At 42.7% G+C, this 23,943-nt stretch overlaps 1 protein-coding gene across 4 annotated transcripts in view; it reads left to right on the top strand.

The window, feature by feature from the left end:
* Window positions 1-23,943, top strand: part of cnih3 (cornichon family AMPA receptor auxiliary protein 3) — a 104,715-nt gene that overhangs the window by 44,960 nt on the left and 35,812 nt on the right. For all 4 annotated transcript variants that reach the window (XM_061894087.1, XM_061894083.1, XM_061894086.1 and 1 more), the window contains exon 3: window positions 536-583. In XM_061894087.1, coding sequence (XP_061750071.1) covers window positions 536-583 — 48 coding nt within the window. The remainder of the gene's footprint in view (window positions 1-535; window positions 584-23,943) is intronic.

Here is a 23,943-nt window from a genome sequence, read left to right on the forward strand (position 1 = left end):
TATACATTATAATACACGCCCAGAAGTCTTTTACATGTTATTATACACGCCCACAAGCCTTTTACACGTTGTTATACACACCCAGAAGCCTTTCACGCCCAAACCTTTAGTGGATCAGTGCATTAAAGTTACTAAATCCAAAAGAATGTAAGTTGTTTAATATACACTGTATTGGGAAAGCTCCATCAGGTTGGATGGCAAGCATGTTTCTGTAAATTGCTGCATTCGTCTTTCCCTCTATCCTGACTAGCCTCCCAGAATCCCCTGAATGCAGCAATGTACAGAGACATCCTGGATGAAAACCAATGCTTCATCCAGCCTGATGGAGCTCGACAGGTGCCGCTAAGAGGGAAGTGACCAAAGACAGGTATGCCAAGTTTGTGGCATCAAAAAGACTTGAGGTGTATTTTTCTGCCAAAGGTGCATCAACTAAGTATTAAACAAAGGGTCTGAATATTTGAATAATAGAAAAGGAAGTTGTCAAAATAAAAGAGTTGACAGGAAGAAAACACTAACATATTTGTCCTTCTTGCAGAGGGAGAGACTGAGGAACATTGAGAGGATTTGCAACCTGCTGAGAAAGGTGAGCAGCTTACAGGTCTCTCTTTTCTCTTTTTTCCAATCATTATTCTGATCAAAATTTAAATGATGTTTATTATTAGGGACCGAATGTCCTTTTGGGACAGAGGACCCTATTTTATTTCTAAGGTTTTATTATTCCGCCGCCTCTTCGAGCTGTAATTTGACCCACTTAACATGCTTCAAAACTCAACATATTTGACGAAAATTGACATCTAATGAAAAAAAAACCAAACCCCAAAACTCAAAATTGCGCTTTAGGGCCCCCTAGAAAAAAAACACAGACAAAACTGCTTGTAACTTCCGTTAGGAATGTCATAGAGACATGAAACAAACACCTCTATGTAGGTCTCACTTAGACCTAGAGTTCATACATTGACATACATCAGCAAAATTCAACATGAAGTTGGCAAAAAAATTGTTTCTAATAAAAAAACCAAACCCCAAAACCCAAAATTGCGCTCTAGCGCGCCCTAGGAATAAAACACAGACAAAACTGCTCTTATGAAGAAAACACAGACACAACTCCTTGTAACTTGCGATAGGAATGTCGTAGAGACATGAAACAAAAACTTTTATGTAGGTCTCACTTAGGCCAACATTTCATTCATTGACATCCTTCAGCAAAAATCAACATGAAGTTGGCAAAAACGCCTTCACAACAAAAGTTTCCTAAAAAATTTATTTTTTGCCTCTTTGAACTGTAATTTGACCCCCTTATAAATGCTTCAAAACTCACCAAAATGGACACACACATCAGGACTGGTGAAAATTGTGATCTAATAATAAAAAATAAAAATAAAAACTCAAAATTGTGCTCTAGCGCCCCCTAGGAATAAAACACAGACAAAACTGCTTCTAGAAAGAAAACACAGACACAACTGCTTGTAACTTGCGGTAGGAATGTCGTAGAGACATGAAACAAAAACCTCTATGTAGGTCTCACTTAGACCTAGATTTCATACACTGACATCCTTCAGCAAAAATCAACATGAAGTTGGCAAAAACCCCTTCAAAACAAAAGTTTCCTAAAAAAATGTAATTTTTGCCTCTTTGAACTGTAATTTGACCCCCTTATAAATGCTTCACAACTCACCATATTTGACACACACATCAGGACTGGTGAAAATTGCAATTTAATTAAAAAAAATAAAAATAAAAACTCAAAATTGCACTCTAGCGCCCCCTAGGAATAAAACACATACAAAACTGCTCCTAGGAAGAAAACACAGACACAACTGCTTGTAACTTGCGGTAGGGATGCCGTAGAGACATGAAACAAAAACCTCTATGTAGGTCTCACTTAGACCTAGATTTCATACATTGACATCCTTAGGCAAAAATCAACATGAAGTTGGCAAAAAAACCCTTCAAAACAAAAGTTTCCTAAAAAAAATGTCATTTTTGCCTCTTTGAGCTGTAATTTGACCCCCTTATAAATGCTTCAAAACTCACCAAACTGGACACACACATCAGGACTGGTGAAAATTGCAATCTAATAAAAAAAATATTTAAAAAACTCAAAATTGCGCTCTAGCGCCCCCTAGGAATAAAACACAGACAAAACTGCTGCTAGGACGAAAACACAGACACAACTGCTTGTAACTGGCGGCAGGAATGTCGTAGAGACATGAAACAAAAACTTCTATGTAGGTCTAACTTAGACCTAGATTTCATACATTGACATCTTTCAGCAAAAATCAACATGAAGTTGAAAAAAACCCTTCAAAACAAAAGTTTCCTACATTTTTTTTATTTTTGCCTCTTTGAACTGTAATTTGACCCCCTTATAAATGCTTCAAAACCCACCAAACTGGACACGCCCATCAGGACTGGTGAAAATTGCGATCTAATAAAAAAAACAAACCCCAAAACTCAAAATCGCGCTCAAGCGCCCCCTTGGAATAAAACACAGACAAAACTCCTCCTTGGAAGAAAACACAGACACAACTGCTTGTAACTTGCGATAGGAATGTTGTAGAGACATGAAAAAAAACCTCTATGTAGGTCTCACTTAGACCTACATTTTAATAATTGACATCCTTCAGCAAAAATCGACAGGAATTTGGCAATAACCCCTTCAAATCCAAAGTTTTGTAAAAACCCGTCACCTTTTTTCAAACATTATCTCCTCTGAGCGCCTTTGTTGTGTCTGCTTCAAACTCGCACAGGAGAGAGATTGAACCCTTCTGATTAAAAGTTGCGCAAAAAGTTTTTCTATCTGCTCTGGTTTTCATTTTACGAGCGTTCAAAGAACCGCAGCCGTAGATGGCTGCTTAAAAGCAGGAAGCACCCGCCTGACCACACAACACAGAGACGGTAGGTAATGTGCGGGTAAAGACATGTTGCCTGGGTGATGGCAGGAAGCACCAGCAAAATTCGGTCCCGTCCATCGCTGCTTGCAGCTTTAATTAATATCATGATTGAGATTACAATGTGGAAGTGAACAGGTGTGTTTTACGTGCGGATATTTGCTTCCTTTGTCTTCTTTGTGTATCGAACTGACTTCAAGGTCGACAGATTGAGAGGCGATGTGCACTGTGTGTGTGTGTGTGTGTGTGTGTGTGTGTGTGTGTGTGTGTGTGTGTGTGTGTGTGTGTGTGTGTGTATGTGTGTGTGTGTGTGTGTGTGTGCGCGCGCGCGTGCGCGGGTGCGCTGATAGTTAGCCTTCAGGATGCAGTGTGAGGATGAAAGGAGACCTCCTCCAAGCTTCAATGTGACATTTCTGTCTCTCTCTCTCTCTCTCTCTCTCTCTCTCTCTCTCTCACATGTTGGTGCGTGCACATGCACAAGTCAGCGCACGTGCACGCTTGTTTACAAGTGTGTTTACCCTGGGGCCGGGGGCGGGGCCATCGGTCCAACAGCTGATCTACTGTAGCTGATCAACATCTTTATTTTACCATCCGTGAAGACAGGAAACTCCATGTACACACACACACACACACACACACACACACACACACACACACACACACACACACACACACACACACACACACACACACACACACACACGCATGAAATACTTTGCACATGAAAAAAAAAAAACCTGTGTTGTGACGACATGGATGTTTTGTTCATGCCGTGCTTGGTCGAGCACAGTATGCACTGCTTCTCATAATTATAAAAATATATAATAATAAATAAATAAAAAACATTAACAGCAAGCTTTTGGCGGTGAATCAGATGAGGAGCGAACGAGTGAGACGAGACCACACCTACAGTTTGCCATGGTAGCTACTTTTGTTTTGTCAATAATTAACAAACTCAATAAACAAAGTAAGGCTTGGGATTTTTCCGAAGTCACATAATTGGCCAAGAAACTGTTGTGTGCTGTCAAAAACGCAGAATATCAGAATATCGTGTTGTTGTGAACGACATCATGGATGTAACATCAATGTACAAACAATCATACACACTCAACACATATCATGTTGTGTTGTTGTGAACGACATCATGGATGTAACATCAATGTACGAATAAGCAGTCCCTCTTCTTTTTTGAACAGACTTAAATGAGTTGTCACTTTATTAACAATATAAAGGTTTTTTAACAAAATAAAGGTTTTTTAAAAAAAGGTACCTTGAACAAGAATCATGTACTTACCATGAAAAACACAATAATGCTGAATGCCATTCTAAAGTGTAACTAAAGTGTAACTAAAGTGTCTAAAATATAACTATAGTGTAACTAAAGTGTAAATAAACTGTAACTAAAGAGTAACTAAAGTGTCTAAAATGTAACTATAGTGTAACTAAAATGTAACAAAAGTGTCTAAGGTGTAACTAAAGTGTAACTAAAGAGTAATTAAACCGTCCAAAATGTAACTATACTGTAACTAAAGTGTAAATAAACAGTAACTACAGTGTCTAAAATGTAACTATAGTGTAACTAAAATGTAACTAAAGTGTCAAAGGTGTGACTGAAGTGTAACTAAAGAGTAACTAAAGTGTCCAAAATCTAAGTATAGTGTAACTAAATTGTAACTAAAGATTAACTAAAGTGTCTAAAATGTAACTAAAGTGTAACTCAAATATAACTGAAGTGTCTAAAGTGTAACTAAAGAGTAACTAAAGTGTAACTAAAGTGTAACTAAAGAGTAACTAAAGAGTAACTAAAGTGTCTAAAATGTAACTATAGTGTAACTAAAATGTAATTAAAGTGTAACTGAAGTGTAACTTAACTGTAACTAAAGTGTCTAAAATAGAACTAAAGTGTAACTAAAATGTAATTAAAGTGTCTAAAGTGTAACTGAAGATTAACTAAAGTGTCTAAAATGTAATTATAGTGTAACTAAATTGTAACTAAAGTGTGTGTGTGTGTATATATATATATATATATATATATATATATATATATGTATATATAAATGGGTATTTCTGTCCGTCATTCCGTCGTACATTTTTTTTCCTTTTACGGAAGTTTTTCTGTTGAGAATAAATGATGAAAAAAACACTTAAGTGAACGGTTTAAAAGAGAAAACAGGAAAAAAAAACGAAAATTAAATTTTGAAACATAGTTTATCTTCAATTTCGACTCTTTAAAATTCAAAATTCAACCGAAAAAAAGAAGAGAAAAACTTGCTAATTGGAATCTTTTTGAAAAAATTAAAAAAATAATTTATGGAACATCATTAGTAAATTTTCCTGATTAAGATTAATTTTAGAATTTTGATGACATGTTTTAAATAGGTTAAAATCCAATCTGCATTTTGTTAGAATATATAACAAATTGGACCAAGCTATATTTCTAACAAAGACAAATCATTATTTCTTATAGATTTTCCTTCAATTTTTTTTAGAAGAAATTTAAAAGACTTTGAAATAAGATTTAAATTTGTTTTTAAAGATTTTCTAATTTTGGCAGAATATTTTTTTTTTTTAATTTTAATCATAATAAATTCGAAGAAATATTTCACAAATATTCTTCGTCGAAAAAACAAAAGCTAAAATGAAGAATAAAATTAGAATGTATTTATTATTCTTTACAATAAATAAAAAAAAAATGTCAGGAAAGAAGAGGAAGGAATTTAAAAGTGTTTGAAAATCCTAAAATCATTTTTAAGGTTGTATTTTTTTCTCTAAAGTTGTCTTTCTGAAAGTTATAAAAAGCAAAGTAAAAAATGTAATTAATTCATTTAAACAAGTGAAGACCAAGTCTTTCAAATATTTTCTTGGATTTTCAAATTCTATTTGAGTTTTGTCTCTTTTAGAATTAAAAATATCCAGCAAAGCGAGACCAGCTTGCTAGTAAATAAATACAATTTAAAAAAATAGAGGCAGCTCACTGGTAAGTGCTGCTATTTGAGCTATTTTTAGAACAGGCCAGCGGGCGACTCATCTGGTCCTTACGGGCGACCTGGTGCCCGCGGGCCCCGCCTTGGTGACCCCCTGCTGTACATCCCATCCGTACAGTGTGTGGAGAGTGAGTGGGAAGACTGCCAATGTCGGTCAGTCAGAATAATGAGCTTATGTGCGAAGGCTTTGGTGTGAGCAGGAAGGAAGTCCTCAGATGTGGAAAAGACTGCAGCAAGGGGAGGGAGGGAAGTAGGCAAGCGAGAGAGAGGATGATAATAACAAGCGAGGAGAAAAAAAAGGGGGGAAGGGAAGCCCATCTTTGACAGGGAAACAGCAGCCACAGAGGGGATCTGCCAGAAATTAATATTAATAGCATTTCATTGACGTCCATCTTTTATTCTTCTGCACGCCTTTCTGTTGTCACACTAAAGCACATGTAAGATAGCATATTTATTAGTAAAATAATAAATATACACTATATTGCCTTGACTCCCGTATGAAGTTCAATCAATCAATCAATGTTTATTTATATAGCCCCAAATCACAAATGTCTCAAAGGACTGCACAAATCATTACGACTACAACATCCTCGGAAGAACCCACAAAAGGGCAAGGAAAACTCACACCCAGTGGGCAGGGAGAATTCACATCCAGTGGGACGCCAGTGACAATGCTGACTATGAGAAACCTTGGAGAGGACCTCAGATGTGGGCAACCCCCCCCCTCTCTAGGGGACCAAAAGCAATGGATGTCGAGCGGGTCTAACATGATACTGTGAAAGTTCAATCCATAGTGGCTCCGACACAGCCGCGAGAGTTCAGTTCAAAGCGGATCCAAGACAGCAGCCAGAGTCCCGTCCACAGGAAACCATCTCAAGCGGAGGCGGATCAGCAGCGTAGAGATGTCCCCAACCGATACACAGGCGAGCGGTCCATCCTGGGTCCCGACTCTGGACAGCCAGTACTTCATCCATGGTCATCGGACCGGACCCCCTCCACAAGGGAGGGGGGGACATAGGAGAAAGAAAAGAAGCGGCAGATCAACTGGTCTAAAAAGGAGGTCTATTTAAAGGCTAGAGTATACAGATGAGTTTTAAGGTGAGACTTAAATGCTTCTACTGAGGTGGCATCTCGAACTGTTACCGGGAGGGCATTCCAGAGTACTGGAGCCCGAACGGAAAACGCTTTATAGCCCGCAGACTTTTTTTGGGCTCTAGGAATCACTAATAAGCCGGAGTCCTTTGAAGGCAGATTTCTTGCCGGGACATATGGTACAATACAATCGGCAAGATAGGATGGAGCTAGACCGTGTAGTATTTTATACGTAAGTAGTAAAACCTTAAAGTCACATCTTAAGTGCACAGGAAGCCAGTGCAGGTGAGCCAGTATAGGTATATATGTATGTATATATGTATATAAAGGTATATACAGTACAGGCGTAATGTGATCAAACTTTCTTGTTCTTGTCAAAAGTCTAGCAGCCGCATTTTGTACCAACTGTAATCTTTTAATGCTAGACATGGGGAGACCCGAAAATAATACGTTACAGTAATCGAGACGAGGCGTAACAAAACGCATGGATAATGATCTCGGCGTCTTTAGTGGACAAAATGGAGCGAATTTTAGCGATATTACGGAGATGAAAGAAGGCCGTTTTAGTAACGCTTTTAATGTGTGACTCAAAGGAGAGTGTTGGGTCGAAGATAATACCCAGATTTTTTCTCCCTTCTAACTCATCCCAAATGTGTTCAGGTCAGGACTCTGTGCAGGCCAGTCAAGTTCATCCACACCAGACTGTGTCATCCATGTCTTTATGGACCAGTCTCCATGCCTATCCATCCATCTTCTTCCGCTTATCCGAGGTCGGGTTGCCCAGACTTTGTCGCGATCCGCTACTTGGATCACCACATATGGTTTATACTTCCAGTTGTTGCTCTACACTCTTACTTCCTGTTTAGTCAGGTTGCTCATTGGTCCCACCTGCTAATCCCGGTTTCTGCACACCTGTCACTTTTTGATTACTCCCCTATTCAAGCCCGTCCCTTTTCGTTATTCTTTCTGGGACTCTAATTTGCCCTGGAGCAACATTCACGACTATCTACTACCCGTATGTATTTTCTCGCTAGCTCTTACGCTAAGCCACTAGATATTCCAGCTTTCAATGTTTTTTGTTTACTTTTTTGTGTCCTCGTACCAAGTTTGAGTTTTCCTTGTGTTTATTCCTAGCTTTCATGCTAGCGCCCTTGGTTTATTTTTGTCTGTTAGCTCCAGTGTTTTTGTTCACAGTCTGTTTTTGTTAAGTGCAATAAATAATTTAAACTTACCGTTGCTGTGTTCATGCCGACGCATCCACGAAGGGACCAATTTGGCATCACTATGCCAACCAGTCGTAACAGACTTCCCTCTCCCCCGCCACTTTGTCCAGCTCTTCCCGGGGAATCCCGAGGCATTCCCAGACATAGTCTTCCAAACGTGTCCTTGGTCTTCCCCGTGGCCTCCTACCGGTTGGACGTGCCATAAACACCTCCCTGGGGAGGCGTTCGGGTGGCATCCTGACCAGATGCCCGAACCACCTCATCTGGCTCCTCTCGATGTGGAGGAGCAGTGGCTTTACTTTGAGTTCCTCCCGGATGGCAGAGCTTCTCACCCTATCTCTAAGGGAGAACCCCGCCACAGGGCTGAGGAAACTCATTTGGGCCGCTTGTACCCGTGATTTTATACTTTCGGTCATGACCCAAAGCTCATGACCATAGGTGAGGATGGGAACGTAGATCGACCGGTAAATTGAGAGCTTTGCCATCCGGCTCAGCTCTTTCTTCACTACGACGGATCGGTACAACGTCCGCATTACTGAAGACGCCGCACCATCCACTCTTCCTCCACTCGTGAACAAGACTCCTAGGTACTTGAACTCCTCCACTTGGGGCAGGGTCTCCTCCCCAACCCGGAGATGGCACTCCACCCTTTTCCGGGAGAGAACCATGGACTCGGACTTTGGGGTGCTGATTCTCATTCCGGTCGTTTCTCACTCGGCTGCGAACCGATCCAGTGAGAACTGAAGATCCCGGCCGGATGAAGCCATCCGGACCACATCATCTGCAAAAAGCAGAGACCTAATCCTGCGGCCACCAAACTGGAACCCTTCAACGCCTTGACTGCGCCTAGAAATTCTGTCCATAAAAGTTCTGAACAGAATCGGTGACAAAGAGCAGCCTTGGCGGAGTCCAACCCTCACTGGAAATGTGTTCGACTTACTGCCGGCAATGCGGACCAAGCTCTGGCACTGATCATACAGGGAGTGGACCACCACAATCAGACGGTCCGATACCCCATACTCTCTGAGCACTCCCCACAGGACTTCCCGAGGGACACGGTCGAATGCCTTCTCCAAGTCCACAAAGCACATGTAGACTGGTTGGGCAAACTCCCATGCACCCTCAAGGACCCTGGCGAGAGTATAGAGCTGGTCCACAGTTCCACGACCAGGACGAAAACCACACTGTTCCTCCTGAATCTGAGGTTCGACTATCAGGCGTAGTCTCCTCACCTGAATAAACCTTACCGGGTAGGCTGGGGAGTGTGATCCCACGATAGCTGGAACACACCCTCCGGTCCCCCTTCTTAAAGAGTGGGACCACTACCCCAGTCTGCCAATCCAGAGGTACCGCCCCCCATAGAGTCTTGTCAACCAAGACAGCCCCACAGCATCCAGAGCCTTAATTAACTCCGGGCGGATCTCATCCACCCCTGGGGCCATGCCTCCGAGGAGCTTTTTAACTACCTCAGCAACCTCAGCCCCAGAAATAGGAGAGTCCACCACAGATTCCCCAGGCACTGCATCCTCATAGGAAGACGTGTTGGTGGGATTGAGGAGGTCTTCAATCAATCAATCAATCAATCAATCAATGTTTACTTATATAGCCCTAAATTACTAGTGTCTCAAAGGGCTGCACAAACCACTACCACATCCTCGGTAGGCCCACATAAGGGCAAGGAAAACTCACACCCAGTGGGACATCGGTGACAATAATGACTATGAGAACCTTGGAGAGGAGGAAAGCAATGGATGTCGAGCGGGTCTAACATGATACTGTGAAAGTTCAATCCATAATGGATCCAACACAGTCGCGAGAGTACAGTCCAAAGCGGATCCAACACAGCAGCGAGAGTCCCGTTCACAGCGGAGCCAGCAGGAAACCATCCCAAGCGGAGGCGGATCAGCAGCGCAGAGATGTCCCCAGCCGATACACAGGCGAGCAGTACATGGCCACCGGATCGGACCGGACTCCCTCCACAAAGGAGAGTGGGACATAGAAGAAAAAGAAAAGAAACGGCAGATCAACTGGTCTAAAAAGGGAGTCTGTTCAAAGTATTCCAGCAGTCTTCCATGCCTAAGTGCTTGATTTGATACACCTGTGGCTGGGCCAAGTGTTTAATGAGTCTCATCATTTGGATGGCTGGACACTATACTTTTGGCAATATAGTGTGTATATCAGGGGTCTCAAACATGCGGCCCGCAGGCCAATTGCGGCCCGCGAGACGTTATTTTGCGGCCCGCACCTTGATATGACAATTTAATGTTAGCGCTCCCAATTTTCCCGGGAGTCCCCTGAATTTCAGGGCATCCATTGTCTCGAAGTCCTGTCAATTTTCACCCAATCAACAATATTCAGGGGGTGCCATAAAGGCACTGTCTTTAGCGCCCTCTACGTCCTGTACAAACAGCGTGCAAGCCCAGTTGTATGTTTTATCTGCCTTCTAAATTCACACGCATGAGATTGCAAGACTTAGTTGATCAACAGCCATACAGGTCACACTGAGGGTGGCCGTATAAACAACTTTAACACTGTTACAAATATGCGCCACACTGTGAACCCACACCAAACCAGAACGACCAACACATTTCGGGAGAACGTCTGCACCGTAACACAACAAAAATACCACAGAACAAATACCCAGAATCCCATGCAGCCCTAACTCTTCCGGGCTACAATATACACCCCCGGCCACCCCAGCCCCACCTACGTACGTCGGTTGAGGTGATTGTCGGGAGGTGCACTGAAAATCGGGAGTCTCCCAGAAAAATCGGGACGGTTGGCAAGTATGTTGCTCGGGCGGGAAAGCCAATCATCCATTTTCTGCCGCTTATTCCCTTTTGGGGTGGCGGGGGGCGCTGGCGCCTATCTCAGCTACAATCGGGCGGAAGGCGGGGTACACCCTGGACATGTCGCCACCTCACCGCAGGGCCGAAAGCCAATCATAGAAGGTGAATTCATTAAAAAGTGCATGTTAGATTTTTTTTTTAGAAATCTTTTCTCGCGGCCCAGTTTCTGCATCCAGTGGCCCCCAGGTGAATTGAGTTTGAGACCCCTGGTTTATATCAACTAGTCACATGACAGTTACAGCGTCTTAAAGGGGAACATCATCACCAGACTTATGTAAGCGTCAATATTTACCTTCATGTTGCAGAAAAATAGACCAAATGTTTTTTTAACCGATTTCCGAATTCTAAAAGGGTGAATTTGGCGACAACAGGAAGCAATCCGCCATTTTCTCAAACACATTACACACACCGAGTCAAATCAGCTCTGTTATTTTCCGTTTTTTCGACTGTTTTCCGTACCTTGGAGACATCATGCCTCGTCGGTGTGTTGTCGGAGGGTGTAACAACACTAACAGGGAGGGATTCAAGTTGACTTGCGTGGAGTGTGCTAATCAGACATGGTAATCAATGCTAACATGCTATTTAGGCTAGCTGTTTGTACATATTGCATCATTATGCCTCATTTGTAGCTATATTTGCATCCAGCCTTTCCCTCCACCCACATTCAATGCCAAACAAACACATACCAATCGACGGATTCAAGTTGCACCAGTGGTCAAAAGATGCGAAAGTCCCTCATTTGTTCTGGTCTGTCGTAGCATCGCTACCGACGATGGCGATGCTACGACAGAGATGTGTGGATATCCTGCGACACTCAAAGCAGATGCATTTCCAACGATAAAGTCAACGAAATCACAAAGGTGAGTTTTGTTGATGTTATTGACTTCCGTGCTAATCAGACATATTTGCGCACGGCATGGCTGCAAGCTAATTGATGCTAACATGCTATTTAGGCTAGCTGTATGTACATATTGCATCATTATGCCTCATTTGTAGCTACATTTGCATCCAGCCTTTCCCTCCACCCACATTTAATGCCAAACAAACACATACCAATCGACGGATTCAAGTTGCACCTGTGGTCAAAAGATGCGAAAGTCCCTCGTTTGTTCTGTTCTGTCGTAGCATCGCTACCGACGATAGCGATGCTACGACGGAGATGTGTGGATATCCTGCGACACTCAAAGCAGATGCATTTCCAACGATAAAGTCAACGAAATCACAAAGGTGAGTTTTGTTGATGTTATTGACTTATGTGCTAATCAGACATATTTGCGCACGGCATGACTGCAAGCTAATCGATGCTAACATGCTATTTAGGCTATCTGTATGTACATATTGCATCATTATGCCTCATTTGTAGCTACATTTGCATCCAGCCTTTCCCTCCAGCCACATTTAATGCCAAACAAACACATACCAATCGACGGATTCAAGTTGCACCTGTGGTCAAAAGATGCGAAAGTCCCTCGTTTGTTCTGTTCTGTCGTAGCATCGCTACCGACGATAGCGATGCTACGACGGAGATGTGTGGATATCCCGCGACACTCAAAGCAGATGCATTTCCAACGATAAAGTCAACGAAATCACAAAGGTGAGTTTTGTTGATGTTATTGACTTCCGTGCTAATCAGACATATTTGCGCACGGCATGACTGCAAGCTAATCGATGCTAACATGCTATTTAGGCTAGCTGTATGTACATATTGCATCATTATGCCTCATATGTAGCTATATTTGCATCCAGCCTTTCCCTCCAGCCACATTTAATGCCAAACAAACACATACCAATCGACGGATTCAAGTTGCAGCAGTGGTCAAAAGATGCGAAAGTCCTTCGTTTGTTCTGTTCTGTCGTAGCATCGCTACCGACGATAGCGATGCTACGACGGAGATGTGTGGATATCCCGCGACACTCAAAGCAGATGCAGTTCCAACGATAAAGTCAACAAAATCACAAAGGTGAGTTTTGTTGATGTTATTGACTTATGTGCTAATCAGACATATTTGCGCACGGCATGACTGCAAGCTAATCGATGCTAACATGCTATTTAGGCTAGCTGTATGTACATATTGCATCATTATGCCTCATATGTAGCTATATTTGCATCCAGCCTTTCCCTCCAGCCACATTTAATGCCAAACAAACACATACCAATCGACGGATTCAAGTTGCAGCAGTGGTCAAAAGATGCGAAAGTCCCTCGTTTGTTCTGTTCTGTCGTAGCATCGCTACCGACGATAGCGATGCTACGACGGAGATGTGTGGATATCCTGCGACACTCAAAGCAGATGCATTTCCAACGATAAAGTCAACGAAATCACAAAGGTGAGTTTTGTTGATGTTATTGACTTATGTGCTAATCAGACATATTTGCGCATGGCATGACTGCAAGCTAATCGATGCTAACATGCTATTTAGGCTAGCTGTATGTACATATTGCATCATTATGCCTCATTTGTAGCTACATTTGCATCCAGCCTTTCCCTGCACCCACATTTAATGCCAAACAAACACATACCAATCGACGGATTCAAGTTGCACCAGTAGTCAAAAGATGCGAAAGTCCCTCGTTTGTTCTGTTTTATCGTAGCATCGCTACCGACGATAGCGATGCTACGACAGAGATGTGTGGATATCCTGCGACACTCAAAGCAGATGCATTTCCAACAATAAAGTCAACGAAATCACAGAGGTGAGTTTTGTTGATGTTATTGATTTACGTGCTAATCAGACATATTTGCGCACGGCATGACTGCAAGCTAATCGATGCTAACATGCTATTTAGGCTAGCTGTATGTACATATTGCATCATTATGCCTCATTTGTAGCTATATTTGCATCCAGCCTTTCCCTCCACCCACATTTAATGCCAAACAAACACATACCAATCGACGGATTCAAGTTGCACCAGTAGTCAAAAGATGCGAAAGTCCCTCGTTTGTTCTGTTTTATCGTAGCATCGCTACCGACGATAGCGATGCTACGACGGAGATGTGTGGATATCCCGCGACACTCAAAGCAGATGCAGTTCCAATGATAAAGTCAACAAAATCACAAAGGTGAGTTTTGTTGATGTTATTGACTTATGTGCTAATAAGACATATTTGCGCACGGCATGACTGCAAGCTAATCGATGCTAACATGCTATTTAGGCTAGCTGTATGTACATATTGCATCATTATGCCTCATTTGTAGCTATATTTGCATGCAGCCTTTCCCTCCACCCACATTTAATGGCAAACAAACACATACCGATCGACAGATTCAAGTTGCACTAGTGGTCAAAAGATGCAAAATTCCCTCGTTTGTTCTGTTCTGTCGTAGCATCGCTATCATCGGTAGATGTGTGGATATCCTGCGACACTCAAAGCAGATGCATTTCCAACAATAAAGTCAACGAAATCACAAAGGTGACTGTTGTTGATGTTATTGACTTACGTGCTAATCAGACATATTTGCGCACGGCATGACTGCAAGCTAATCGATGCTAACATGCTATTTAGGCTAGCTGTATGTACATATTGCATCATTATGCCTCATTTGTAGCTATATTTGCATCCAGCCTTTCCCTCCACCCACATTTAATGCCAAACAAACACATACCAATCGACGGATTCAAGTTGCGCCAGTGGTCAAAAGATGCGAAAGTCCCTCGTTTGTTCTGTTCTGTCGTAGCATCGCTACCGACGATAGCGATGCTACGACGGAGATGTGTGGATATCCTGCGACACTCAAAGCAGATGCATTTCCAACGATAAAGTCAACGAAATCACAAAGGTGAGTTTTGTTGATGTTATTGACTTATGTGCCAATCAGACATATTTGCGCACGGCATGACTGCAAGCTAATCGATGCTAACATGCTATTTAGGCTAGCTGTATGTACATATTGCATCATTATGCCTCATATGTAGCTATATTTGCATCCAGCCTTTCCCTCCAGCCACATTTAATGCCAAACAAACACATACCAATCGACGGATTCAAGTTGCGCCAGTGGTCAAAAGATGCAATCGTTGGTTAGAAGGCGATCGCCGAATTCGTCCTCGTTGCCGTTGTCTGTCGTTTTCGCTATCTGCCTCTATACTCCGACCATCTGTTTCAATACATGCGTAATCTGTTGAAACGCTTAAGCCGCTGAAATCCGAGTCTGAATCCCAGCTAATGTCGCTATATCTTTCTGTGCTATCCGCCATGTTTGTTTGTATTGGCATCACGCAGTGACGTCAGAGGAAAATGGACGGGTGGATATAGCGATGGTGAAAATCCGGCACTTTGAAGATGTTTTTCGGGATATTGCGTGATGAGTAAAATTTAGAAAAAAACTTCGAAAAACAAAATAAGCCACTGGGAACTGATTTTTATTGGGTTTAACCCTTCTGAAATTGTGATAATGTTCCCCTTTAAACGACAACTTTTTTGTTGTGGTATTGTAACTTTGTTTATGTCGAATTCCAACGTTTTTCTAAAAGAAATTGCAACTTTCTTAGGGTAAAAAAAAAAACACTTTCCCCTCTAAAAATATTGCAAAAAAATTATTGTAAAATTGCTCCTTTTTTTGCACAAAATTGCACGTTTCCTTTCATAAAATGACAGCTATTGTTATTTAATTCCGCTTGATAATATGACTAATATTAATTCTGTAAATTCTGTTACTATTTTTTTTTATTATGGCCCTTAATAAAACGTAACTTGGCTTGCATTAAAATAAAAATAAAACATCTGGATTATTCTGAGAGCTTTTGTACCTCCTCCATCTTCCAGGTCCACGTCTTCTTTGTCTTCTGCAGCCGCTGAAATCCGAGTCTGAATCCCAGCTAATGTCGCTATATCTTTCTGTGCTAGCCGCCATGTTTGTTTGTATTGGCGTCACTATGACGTCACAAAAAATGGACGGGTGGATATAGCGATGGTGAAAATCCGGCACTTTGAAGCCGTTTTTCGGGATATTGCGTGATGGGTAAAATTTTGAAAAAATAAAATAAAATAGGCCACTGGGAACTGATTTTTATTGGTTTTAACCCTTCTGAAATTGTGATAATGTTCCCCTTTAAATATGATGTTAGCTGGGTAAAAAATACCAATCGGCATATTAATTTAGGGGTGCACCGAAATGAAAATTTCTGGCCGAAGCCGAATAAAATTTAAACGCTTGGCCGAAGGCCGAATACCGAATACCGAATAATGAATGCAGTTTTTCACAATTTTTTTTATATTGCATAAATAGCCTAGAATAAATATTTAGACATGTTTTTCAAATAAAGTCATTTTTTATTGAATATTGACATTTTTTTAAATAATCCAGTAGGCTTTGCTTTTCAAAAAAAAAGCACAAAGTTTTTCATTTATATTAGGCCTTCAAACAAAACATGCATTCCAAAAAAAAAAAAAAAAGTGCATTAAAGTGGATAAACCCACAACAAATGAATTATTGTCCTTTTGGCAAAAGTCTGCTTAGCCACAGTAGATATGCTAATAATGTAAACAGAAGGCTCAAGTAAATCTCAATTAAGTGTGTGCTTGTAACCTCATACACTTATACAGGTAGCCTACACAACAGGCTAATAATGTAAACAGAAGGCTCAAGTAAATCTCAAATAAGTGTGCTTGTAACCTCATACACTTATACAGGTACACAACATATCCCAACGTCACCGCGTCAAAAAATTGCGTCACATGCCACTATTCAGCCTTGTTTTTAACTCATTCCACCGAAGGCCGAATGTGGCTTTTTTTGCCATATTCGGCCGAATATATTCGGTTACCGATTAATCGGTGCATCCCTAATTTCAACTGTCCTCTTGTCGTGAAATACCAGTATACATCCCTACTGAGGACTGTATCACTTTGAATGTGAGACTTATATACTTACCTAACCTTACCTTACCTTGGACTTGAGGTTGTTCCGTCCTCCAGGGGGCATCAAACCTCTGTAGTCACTTTCGCCTTCCATCCAACGCCATGATTTCTTGGTGTACACCATGTTTTGAGTCACACATTAAAAGCGTTACTAAAACGGCCTTCTTTCATCTCCGTAATATCGCTAAAATTCGCTCCATTTTGTCCACTAAAGACGCCGAGATCATTATCCATGCGTTTTGTTACGCCTCGTCTCGATTACTGTAACGTATTATTTTCGGGTCTCCCCATGTCTAGCATTAAAAGATTACAGTTGGTACAAAATGCGGCTGCTAGACTTTTGACAAGAACAAGAAAGTTTGATCACATTACGCCTGTACTGTATATACCTTTATATACATATATACATACATATATACCTATACTGTATATACCTTTATATACATATATACATACATATATACCTATACTGTATATACCTTTATATACATATATACATACATATATACCTATACTGGCTCACCTGCACTGGCTTCCTGTGCACTTGAGATGTGACTTTAAGGTTTTACTACTTAGGTATAAAATACTACACGGTCTAGCTCCATCCTATCTTGCCGATTGTATTGTACCATATGTCCCGGCAAGAAATCTGCCTTCAAAGGACTCCGACTTATTAGTGATTCCTAGAGCTCAAAAAAAGTCTGCGGGCTACAGAGCGTTTTCATTTCGGGCTCCAGTACTCTGGAATGCCCTCCCCGTAACAGTTCGAGATGCTACCTCAGTAGAAGCATTTAAGTCTCACCTTAAAACTCATCTGTATACTCTAGCCTTTAAATAGACCTCCTTTTTTAGACCAGTTGATCTGCCGCTTCTTTTCTTTCTCCTATGTCCCCCCCTCCCTTGTGGAGGGGGTCCGGTCCGATGACCATGGATGAAGTACTGGCTGTCCAGAGTCGAGACCCAGGATGGACCGCTCGTCGGGACCCAGGATGGACCGCTCGCCTGTATCGGTTGGGGACATCTCTACGCTGCTGATCCGCTTGAGATGGTTTCCTGTGGACGGGACTCTCGCTGCTGTGTTGGAGCCACTATGGATTGAACTTTCACAGTATCATGTTAGACCCGCTCGACATCCATTGCTTTCGGTCCCCTAGAGGGGGGGGGGGGTTGCCCACATCTGAGGTCCTCTCCAAGGTTTCTCATAGTCAGCATTGTCACTGGGGTCCCACTGGATGTGAATTCTCCCTGCCCACTGGGTGTGAGTTTTCCTTGCCCTTTTGTGGGTTCTTCCGAGGATGTTGTAGTCGTAATGATTTGTGCAGTCCTTTGAGACCTTTGTGATTTGGGGCTATATAAATAAACATTGATTGATTGATTGATGTATACCTGCACCATTGTACACCTGCACCATTTTACACTTTGTATGTACGGAGGTGAGTCTTTTCTCACATTCTAAGCCCGAGGATCTGGAGGAGTCTGGTGGTGAGTAGCAGGGATGCCTGGGTAAGAAGAGATGTCCTCTGAGGTTTCCATAGGGCTGTTTGATCCTTCACTACAAAGGTTTTTTGAGTCCCCACGCCCCCGCACGCACACACACACACAGAAATTTTTGTTTTTCCCGAGCTACGTACCAGTATCCCCCCTCCAGCGTTCGCATGTTGCACAATGAGATGTAAGCATGTAATAAAGTGTACATTGTTTGTATTTTTATGAACATTTCTGCGATCTAGTGACAGCATTTCATGATTAATATGGACGTTGTTGGTAAATGAGGGTAAAATAAGCGTGGTCTCGGACTTTTTGTGCGGCCTTGAACGCACCGGTGGGTAAGTGGCATGAGAGTGTGTGTGTGTTTAAACGGAACACAATGATTTTATTCATTTTCCTGGGTGTCATTGCCAGGCAGTACACTGTCGCCATGACAACACACCCGCCCGTTTCATCTGGAGCAATTTTCCCCCGCTCTGCCCACCTGGCTTCTTTTTCCTCCTCCACAAGCTCAAGGTGGTCATCAAGTGGACCTTTTTGAAGGGGAACTGCACTTTGCTGTCAGAATGTTGCCCATCACTCAAAATCATTGTCAGAGACAAAAGAAGACAAAAGTGGGCAGCACGGTGGTCGAGGGGTTGGTGTCTCTGCCTCACAACACGGAGGTCCTGGGTTCGATCCCTGGGCTCGGGATCTTTCTGTGTGGAGTTTGCATGTTCTCCCCGGGTTCCCTCCTGCTTACTCCCGCCTCCAAAGACATGCACCTGAGAATAGGCCCCTCCCACTTCTAAAGACATTTACTTGGAGATAGGCTCCTCCCACCTCTAAAGCCATATGCCCCTCCCACCTCTAAAGACATCCACCTGAGGATAGGCCCCTCCCACCTCCAAAGACATGCACTTGGCAATAGGCCCCTCTTACCTTCAAAGACATGCACCTGGGAATAGGCCCCTCCCACTTCTAAAGACATTTACTTAGAGATAGGCTCCTCCCAGCTTCAAAGACATGCACCTGAGGACATGCCCCTGCCACCTCTAAATACATGCACCTGGGAATAGGCCCCTCCCACCTTCAAAGACATGCACCTGAGGATAGGCCCCTCCCACCTCTAAAGAAATGCACCTGGTAATAGGCCCCTCTTACCTCCAAAGACATGCAGCTGGGAATAGGCCCCTCCCACCTCTAAAGAGATGCACCTGAGGATAGGCCCCTCCCACCTCCAAAGACATGCACCTGGGAATAGGCCCCTCCCACTTCTAAAGACATTTACTTGGAGATAGGCTCCTCCCACCTCCAAAGACATGCACCTGGGATAGGCCCCTCCCACCTTCAAAGACATGCCCCTGAGGAATATGCCCCTCCCACCTCTAAAGACATTTACCTGGAGATTGGCTCCTCCCACCTCCAAAGACATGCATCTGGGAATAGGCCCCTCCCACTTCTAAAGACATTTACTTGGAGATAGGCTCCTCCCACCTTCAAAGACATGCACCTGGGAATAGGCCCCTCCCACTTCTAAAGACATTTACTTGGAGATAGGCTCCTCCCACCTCCAAAGACATGCACCTGGGATAGGCCCCTCCCACTTTCAAAGACATGCCCCTGAGGAATATGCCCCTCCCACCTCTAAAGACATTTACCTGGAGATTGGCTCCTCCCACCTCTAAAGACATTTACCTGGAGATTGGCTCCTCCCACCTCCAAAGACATGCATCTGGGAATAGGCCCCTCACACCTCTAAAGACATTTACCTGGAGATAGGCTCCTCCCACCTCCAAAGACATTTACCTGGAGATAGGCTCCTCCCACTTCCAAAGAAATGCACCTGGGAATAGGCCCCTCTTACCTTCAAAGACATGCACCTGGGAATAGGCCCCTCCCACTTCTAAAGACATTTACTTGGAGAAAGGCTCCTCCCACCTCCAAAGACATGCACCTGGGAATAGGCCCCTCCCATTTCTAAAGACATTTACTTGGAGATAGGCCCCTCCCACCTTCAAAGACATGCACCTGAGGATAGGCCCCTCCCACCTCTAAAGACATTTACCTGGAGATAGGCTCCTCCCACCACCACTTCCTGTTACACCTGTGATTGTTTCACACCCAACAAAGTCTGCTTTACCTCCCAACCAAATCTGGATGACTTATTTTGATACCCTTTTTTTTAAAAAGTGGTGCACTGAGCTGAATTTGACATTTAAGTTGAGGCCTGCGTCCTGGTCTTGAAATATCCGGGATGACTTATGTTCACTCGCTTTCCCGTCTCAGGTTTACCTTTTAAACGTCGGCGCACACGCCCACGTAAACATCGATCTCCACCGCCTCACACTGACACATCTCCACTATCCACTCACGGCCTCCCAGCACCACCCGGACTACCTTCTTCTGCAAATGTTCACACTCTGGCTATATTTCTTGTTCACACTGAGAAGCATTCTTCTTTTTTTCCACTTTGCATCAGTCCATCTTAGATGAGCTTCGGGCCCGGCGGGTGTTGTTGATAAATGGCTTCGGCTTTGCATAGTAGGGTTTTAACTTGCACTTGCAGATGTAGCGACCGACTGTAGTTACTGACAGTGGTTTTATGAAGTGTTCCCGAGCCCATGTGGTGATATCCTTTACACACTGATGTGGCTTTTCGCTGCAGTGGCGCCTGAGGGATGCGTAATATCAATATCATGGCTTACGTCCGGTGATATCTCCACATTCTCTGAACCTTTTGATGATATTGCGTTGAATATAAGTTGAAAAGGATTTGCAAATCATTGTATTTTGTTTTTATTTACCATTTACACAACATGTCGAGGTCACTGGTTTTGGGTTTTGTAGTTTGTTCCGGTTAAAAAGACCCATTAGTAAAGTACAGCATCCTCCGAGTCTCAACACTTAGCTCTGTTTTTACATTTGATGTAGACTGAAAAAAATAGGTTTATTGACAAATGACCAGGGTCTGTAATAATGCCGTTATAAATGGAATTAATTATTTTATGCTTAAAAAAAATAGATATTATGTAACGTGGAAGGCTACTTCTTATGTGGTGTGTTGTCGACAACAAGAGAGCGTCGTAAGTGCGGCAAGTTCAACATAGGTTGATACAAACCCCGTTTCCATATGAGTTGGGAAATTGTGTTGGATGTAAATATAAACAGAATACAATGATTTGCAAATCCTTTTCAACCCATATTCAGTTGAATATGCTACAAAGACAACATATTTGATGTTCAAACTGATAAACTTTATTTTTTATTGCCAAAAATAAGTAACTTAGAATTTCATGGCTGCAACACGTGCCAAAGTAGTTGGGAAAGGGCATGTTCACCACTGTGTTACATCACCTTTTCTTTTAACAACACTCAATAAACGTTTGGGAACTGAGGAAACTAATTGTTGAAGCTTTGAAAGTGGAATTATTTCCCATTCTTGTTTTAGTCGTTCAACGTTGTCGTATTTTATGCTTCATAATGCGCCACACATTTTCCATGGGAGACAGGTCTGGAGTGCAGGTGGGCCAGGAAAGTACCCACACTCTTTTACTACGAAACCACGCTGTTGTAACACGTGGCTTGGCATTGTTTTGCTGAAATAAGCAGGGGCGTCCATGATAACGTTGCTTGGACGACAACATATGTTGCTCCAAAACCAGTATGGACCTTTCAGCATTAATGGTGCCTTCACAGATGTGTAAGTTACCCATGCCTTGGGCACTAATACACCCCCATACCATCACACATGCTGGCTTTGGAACTTTGCGCCTATAACAATCCGGATGGTTATTTTCCTTTTTGTTCTGGAGGACACCACGTCCACAGTTTCCAAATATAATTTGAAATGTGGACTCGTCAGGCCACAGAACACTTTTCCACTTTGCATCAGTCCATCCTAAATGAGCTCGGGTCCAGCAAAGCAGGCGGCGTTCCTGGGTGTTGTTGATCAATTGGTTCATTGTCATTGTTCATCATTGTCACCGACGTCCCACTGGGTGTGAGTTTTCCTTGCCCTTATGTGGGCCTACCGAGGATGTGGTAGTGGTTTGTGTTGTGGTTTGTGCAGCCCTTTGAGACGCTAGTGATTTAGGGCTATATAAGTAAACATTGATTGATTGATTGATAAATGGGTTTGGCTTTGCATAGTAGAGTTTTAACTTGCACTTACAGATGTAGCTGTCAGGAAAGTACCCACCCCCTTTTACTACAAAACCACGCTGTTGTAACACGTGGCTTGGCATTGTCTTGCTGAAATAAGCAGGGGCGTCCATGATAACGTTGCTTGGATGACAACATATGTTGCTCCAAAACCTGTATGGACCTTTCAGCATTAATGGTGCCTTCACAGATGTGTAAGTTACCCATGCCTTGGGCACTAATACACCCCCATACCATCACACATGCTGGCTTTCGAACTTTGCGCCTATAACAATCCGGATGGTTATTTTCATCTTCGTTCCGGAGGACACCACGTCCACAGTTTCCAAATATAATTGGAAATGTGGACTCGTCAGACCACAGGACACTTTTCCACTTTGCATCAGTCCATCTTAGGTGAGCTCGGGCCCAGCGAAGCAGGCGGCGTTCCCGGGTGTTGTTGATCAATTGGTTCATTGTCATTGTTCATCATTGTCACCTACGTCCCACTGGGTGTGAATTTTCCTTGCCCTTATGTGGGCCTACCGAGGATGTGGTAGTGGTTTGTGTTGTGGTTTGTGCAGCCCTTTGAGACACTAGTGATTTAGGGCTATATAAGTAAACATTGATTGATTGATTGATAAATGGGTTTGGCTTTGCATAGTAGAGTTTTAACTTGCACTTACAGATGTAGCTGTTGGAAAGTACCCAACCTTTTTTACTACGAAACCACGCTGTTGTAACACGTGGCTTGGCATTGTTTTGCTGAAATAAGCAGGGGCGTCCATGATAACGTTGCTTGGATGACAACATATGTTGCTCCAAAACCAGTATGGACCTTTCAGCATTAATGGTGCCTTCACAGATGTGTAAGTTACCCATGCCTTGGGCACTAATACACCCCCATACCATCACACATGCTGGCTTTTCAACTTTGCGCCTATAACAATCCGCATGGTTATTTTCCTCTTTGTTCCGGAGGACACCACGTCCACAGTTTCCAAATATAATTGGTAATGTGGACTCGTCAGACTACAGAACACTTTTCCACTTTGCATCATTCCATCTTAGATGAGCTCAGGCCCAGCAAAGCGGGCGGCGTTTCTGGGTGTTGTTGATAAATGGGATTGGCTTTGCATAGTAGAGTTTTAACTTGCACTTACAGATGTAGCGACCAACTGTAGTTACTGACAGTGGTTTTATGAAGTGTTCCTGAGCCCATGTGGTGATATCTTTTAGATGCTGATGTCGGTTTTTGATGCAGTACGGCCTGTGGGATCAAAGGTCCGTAATATCGCTTACATGCAGTGATTTCTCCAGATTCTCTTAATCTTTTGATGATTTTACGGACCGTAGATGGTAAAATCCCTAAATTCCTTGAGTTTGAACATCAAATATGTTGTCTTTGTAGCATATTCAACTGAATATGGGTT

This window comes from Nerophis ophidion, linkage group LG03 (assembly GCF_033978795.1).
Source record: "Nerophis ophidion isolate RoL-2023_Sa linkage group LG03, RoL_Noph_v1.0, whole genome shotgun sequence".
Lineage (NCBI taxonomy): Eukaryota > Metazoa > Chordata > Actinopteri > Syngnathiformes > Syngnathidae > Nerophis > Nerophis ophidion.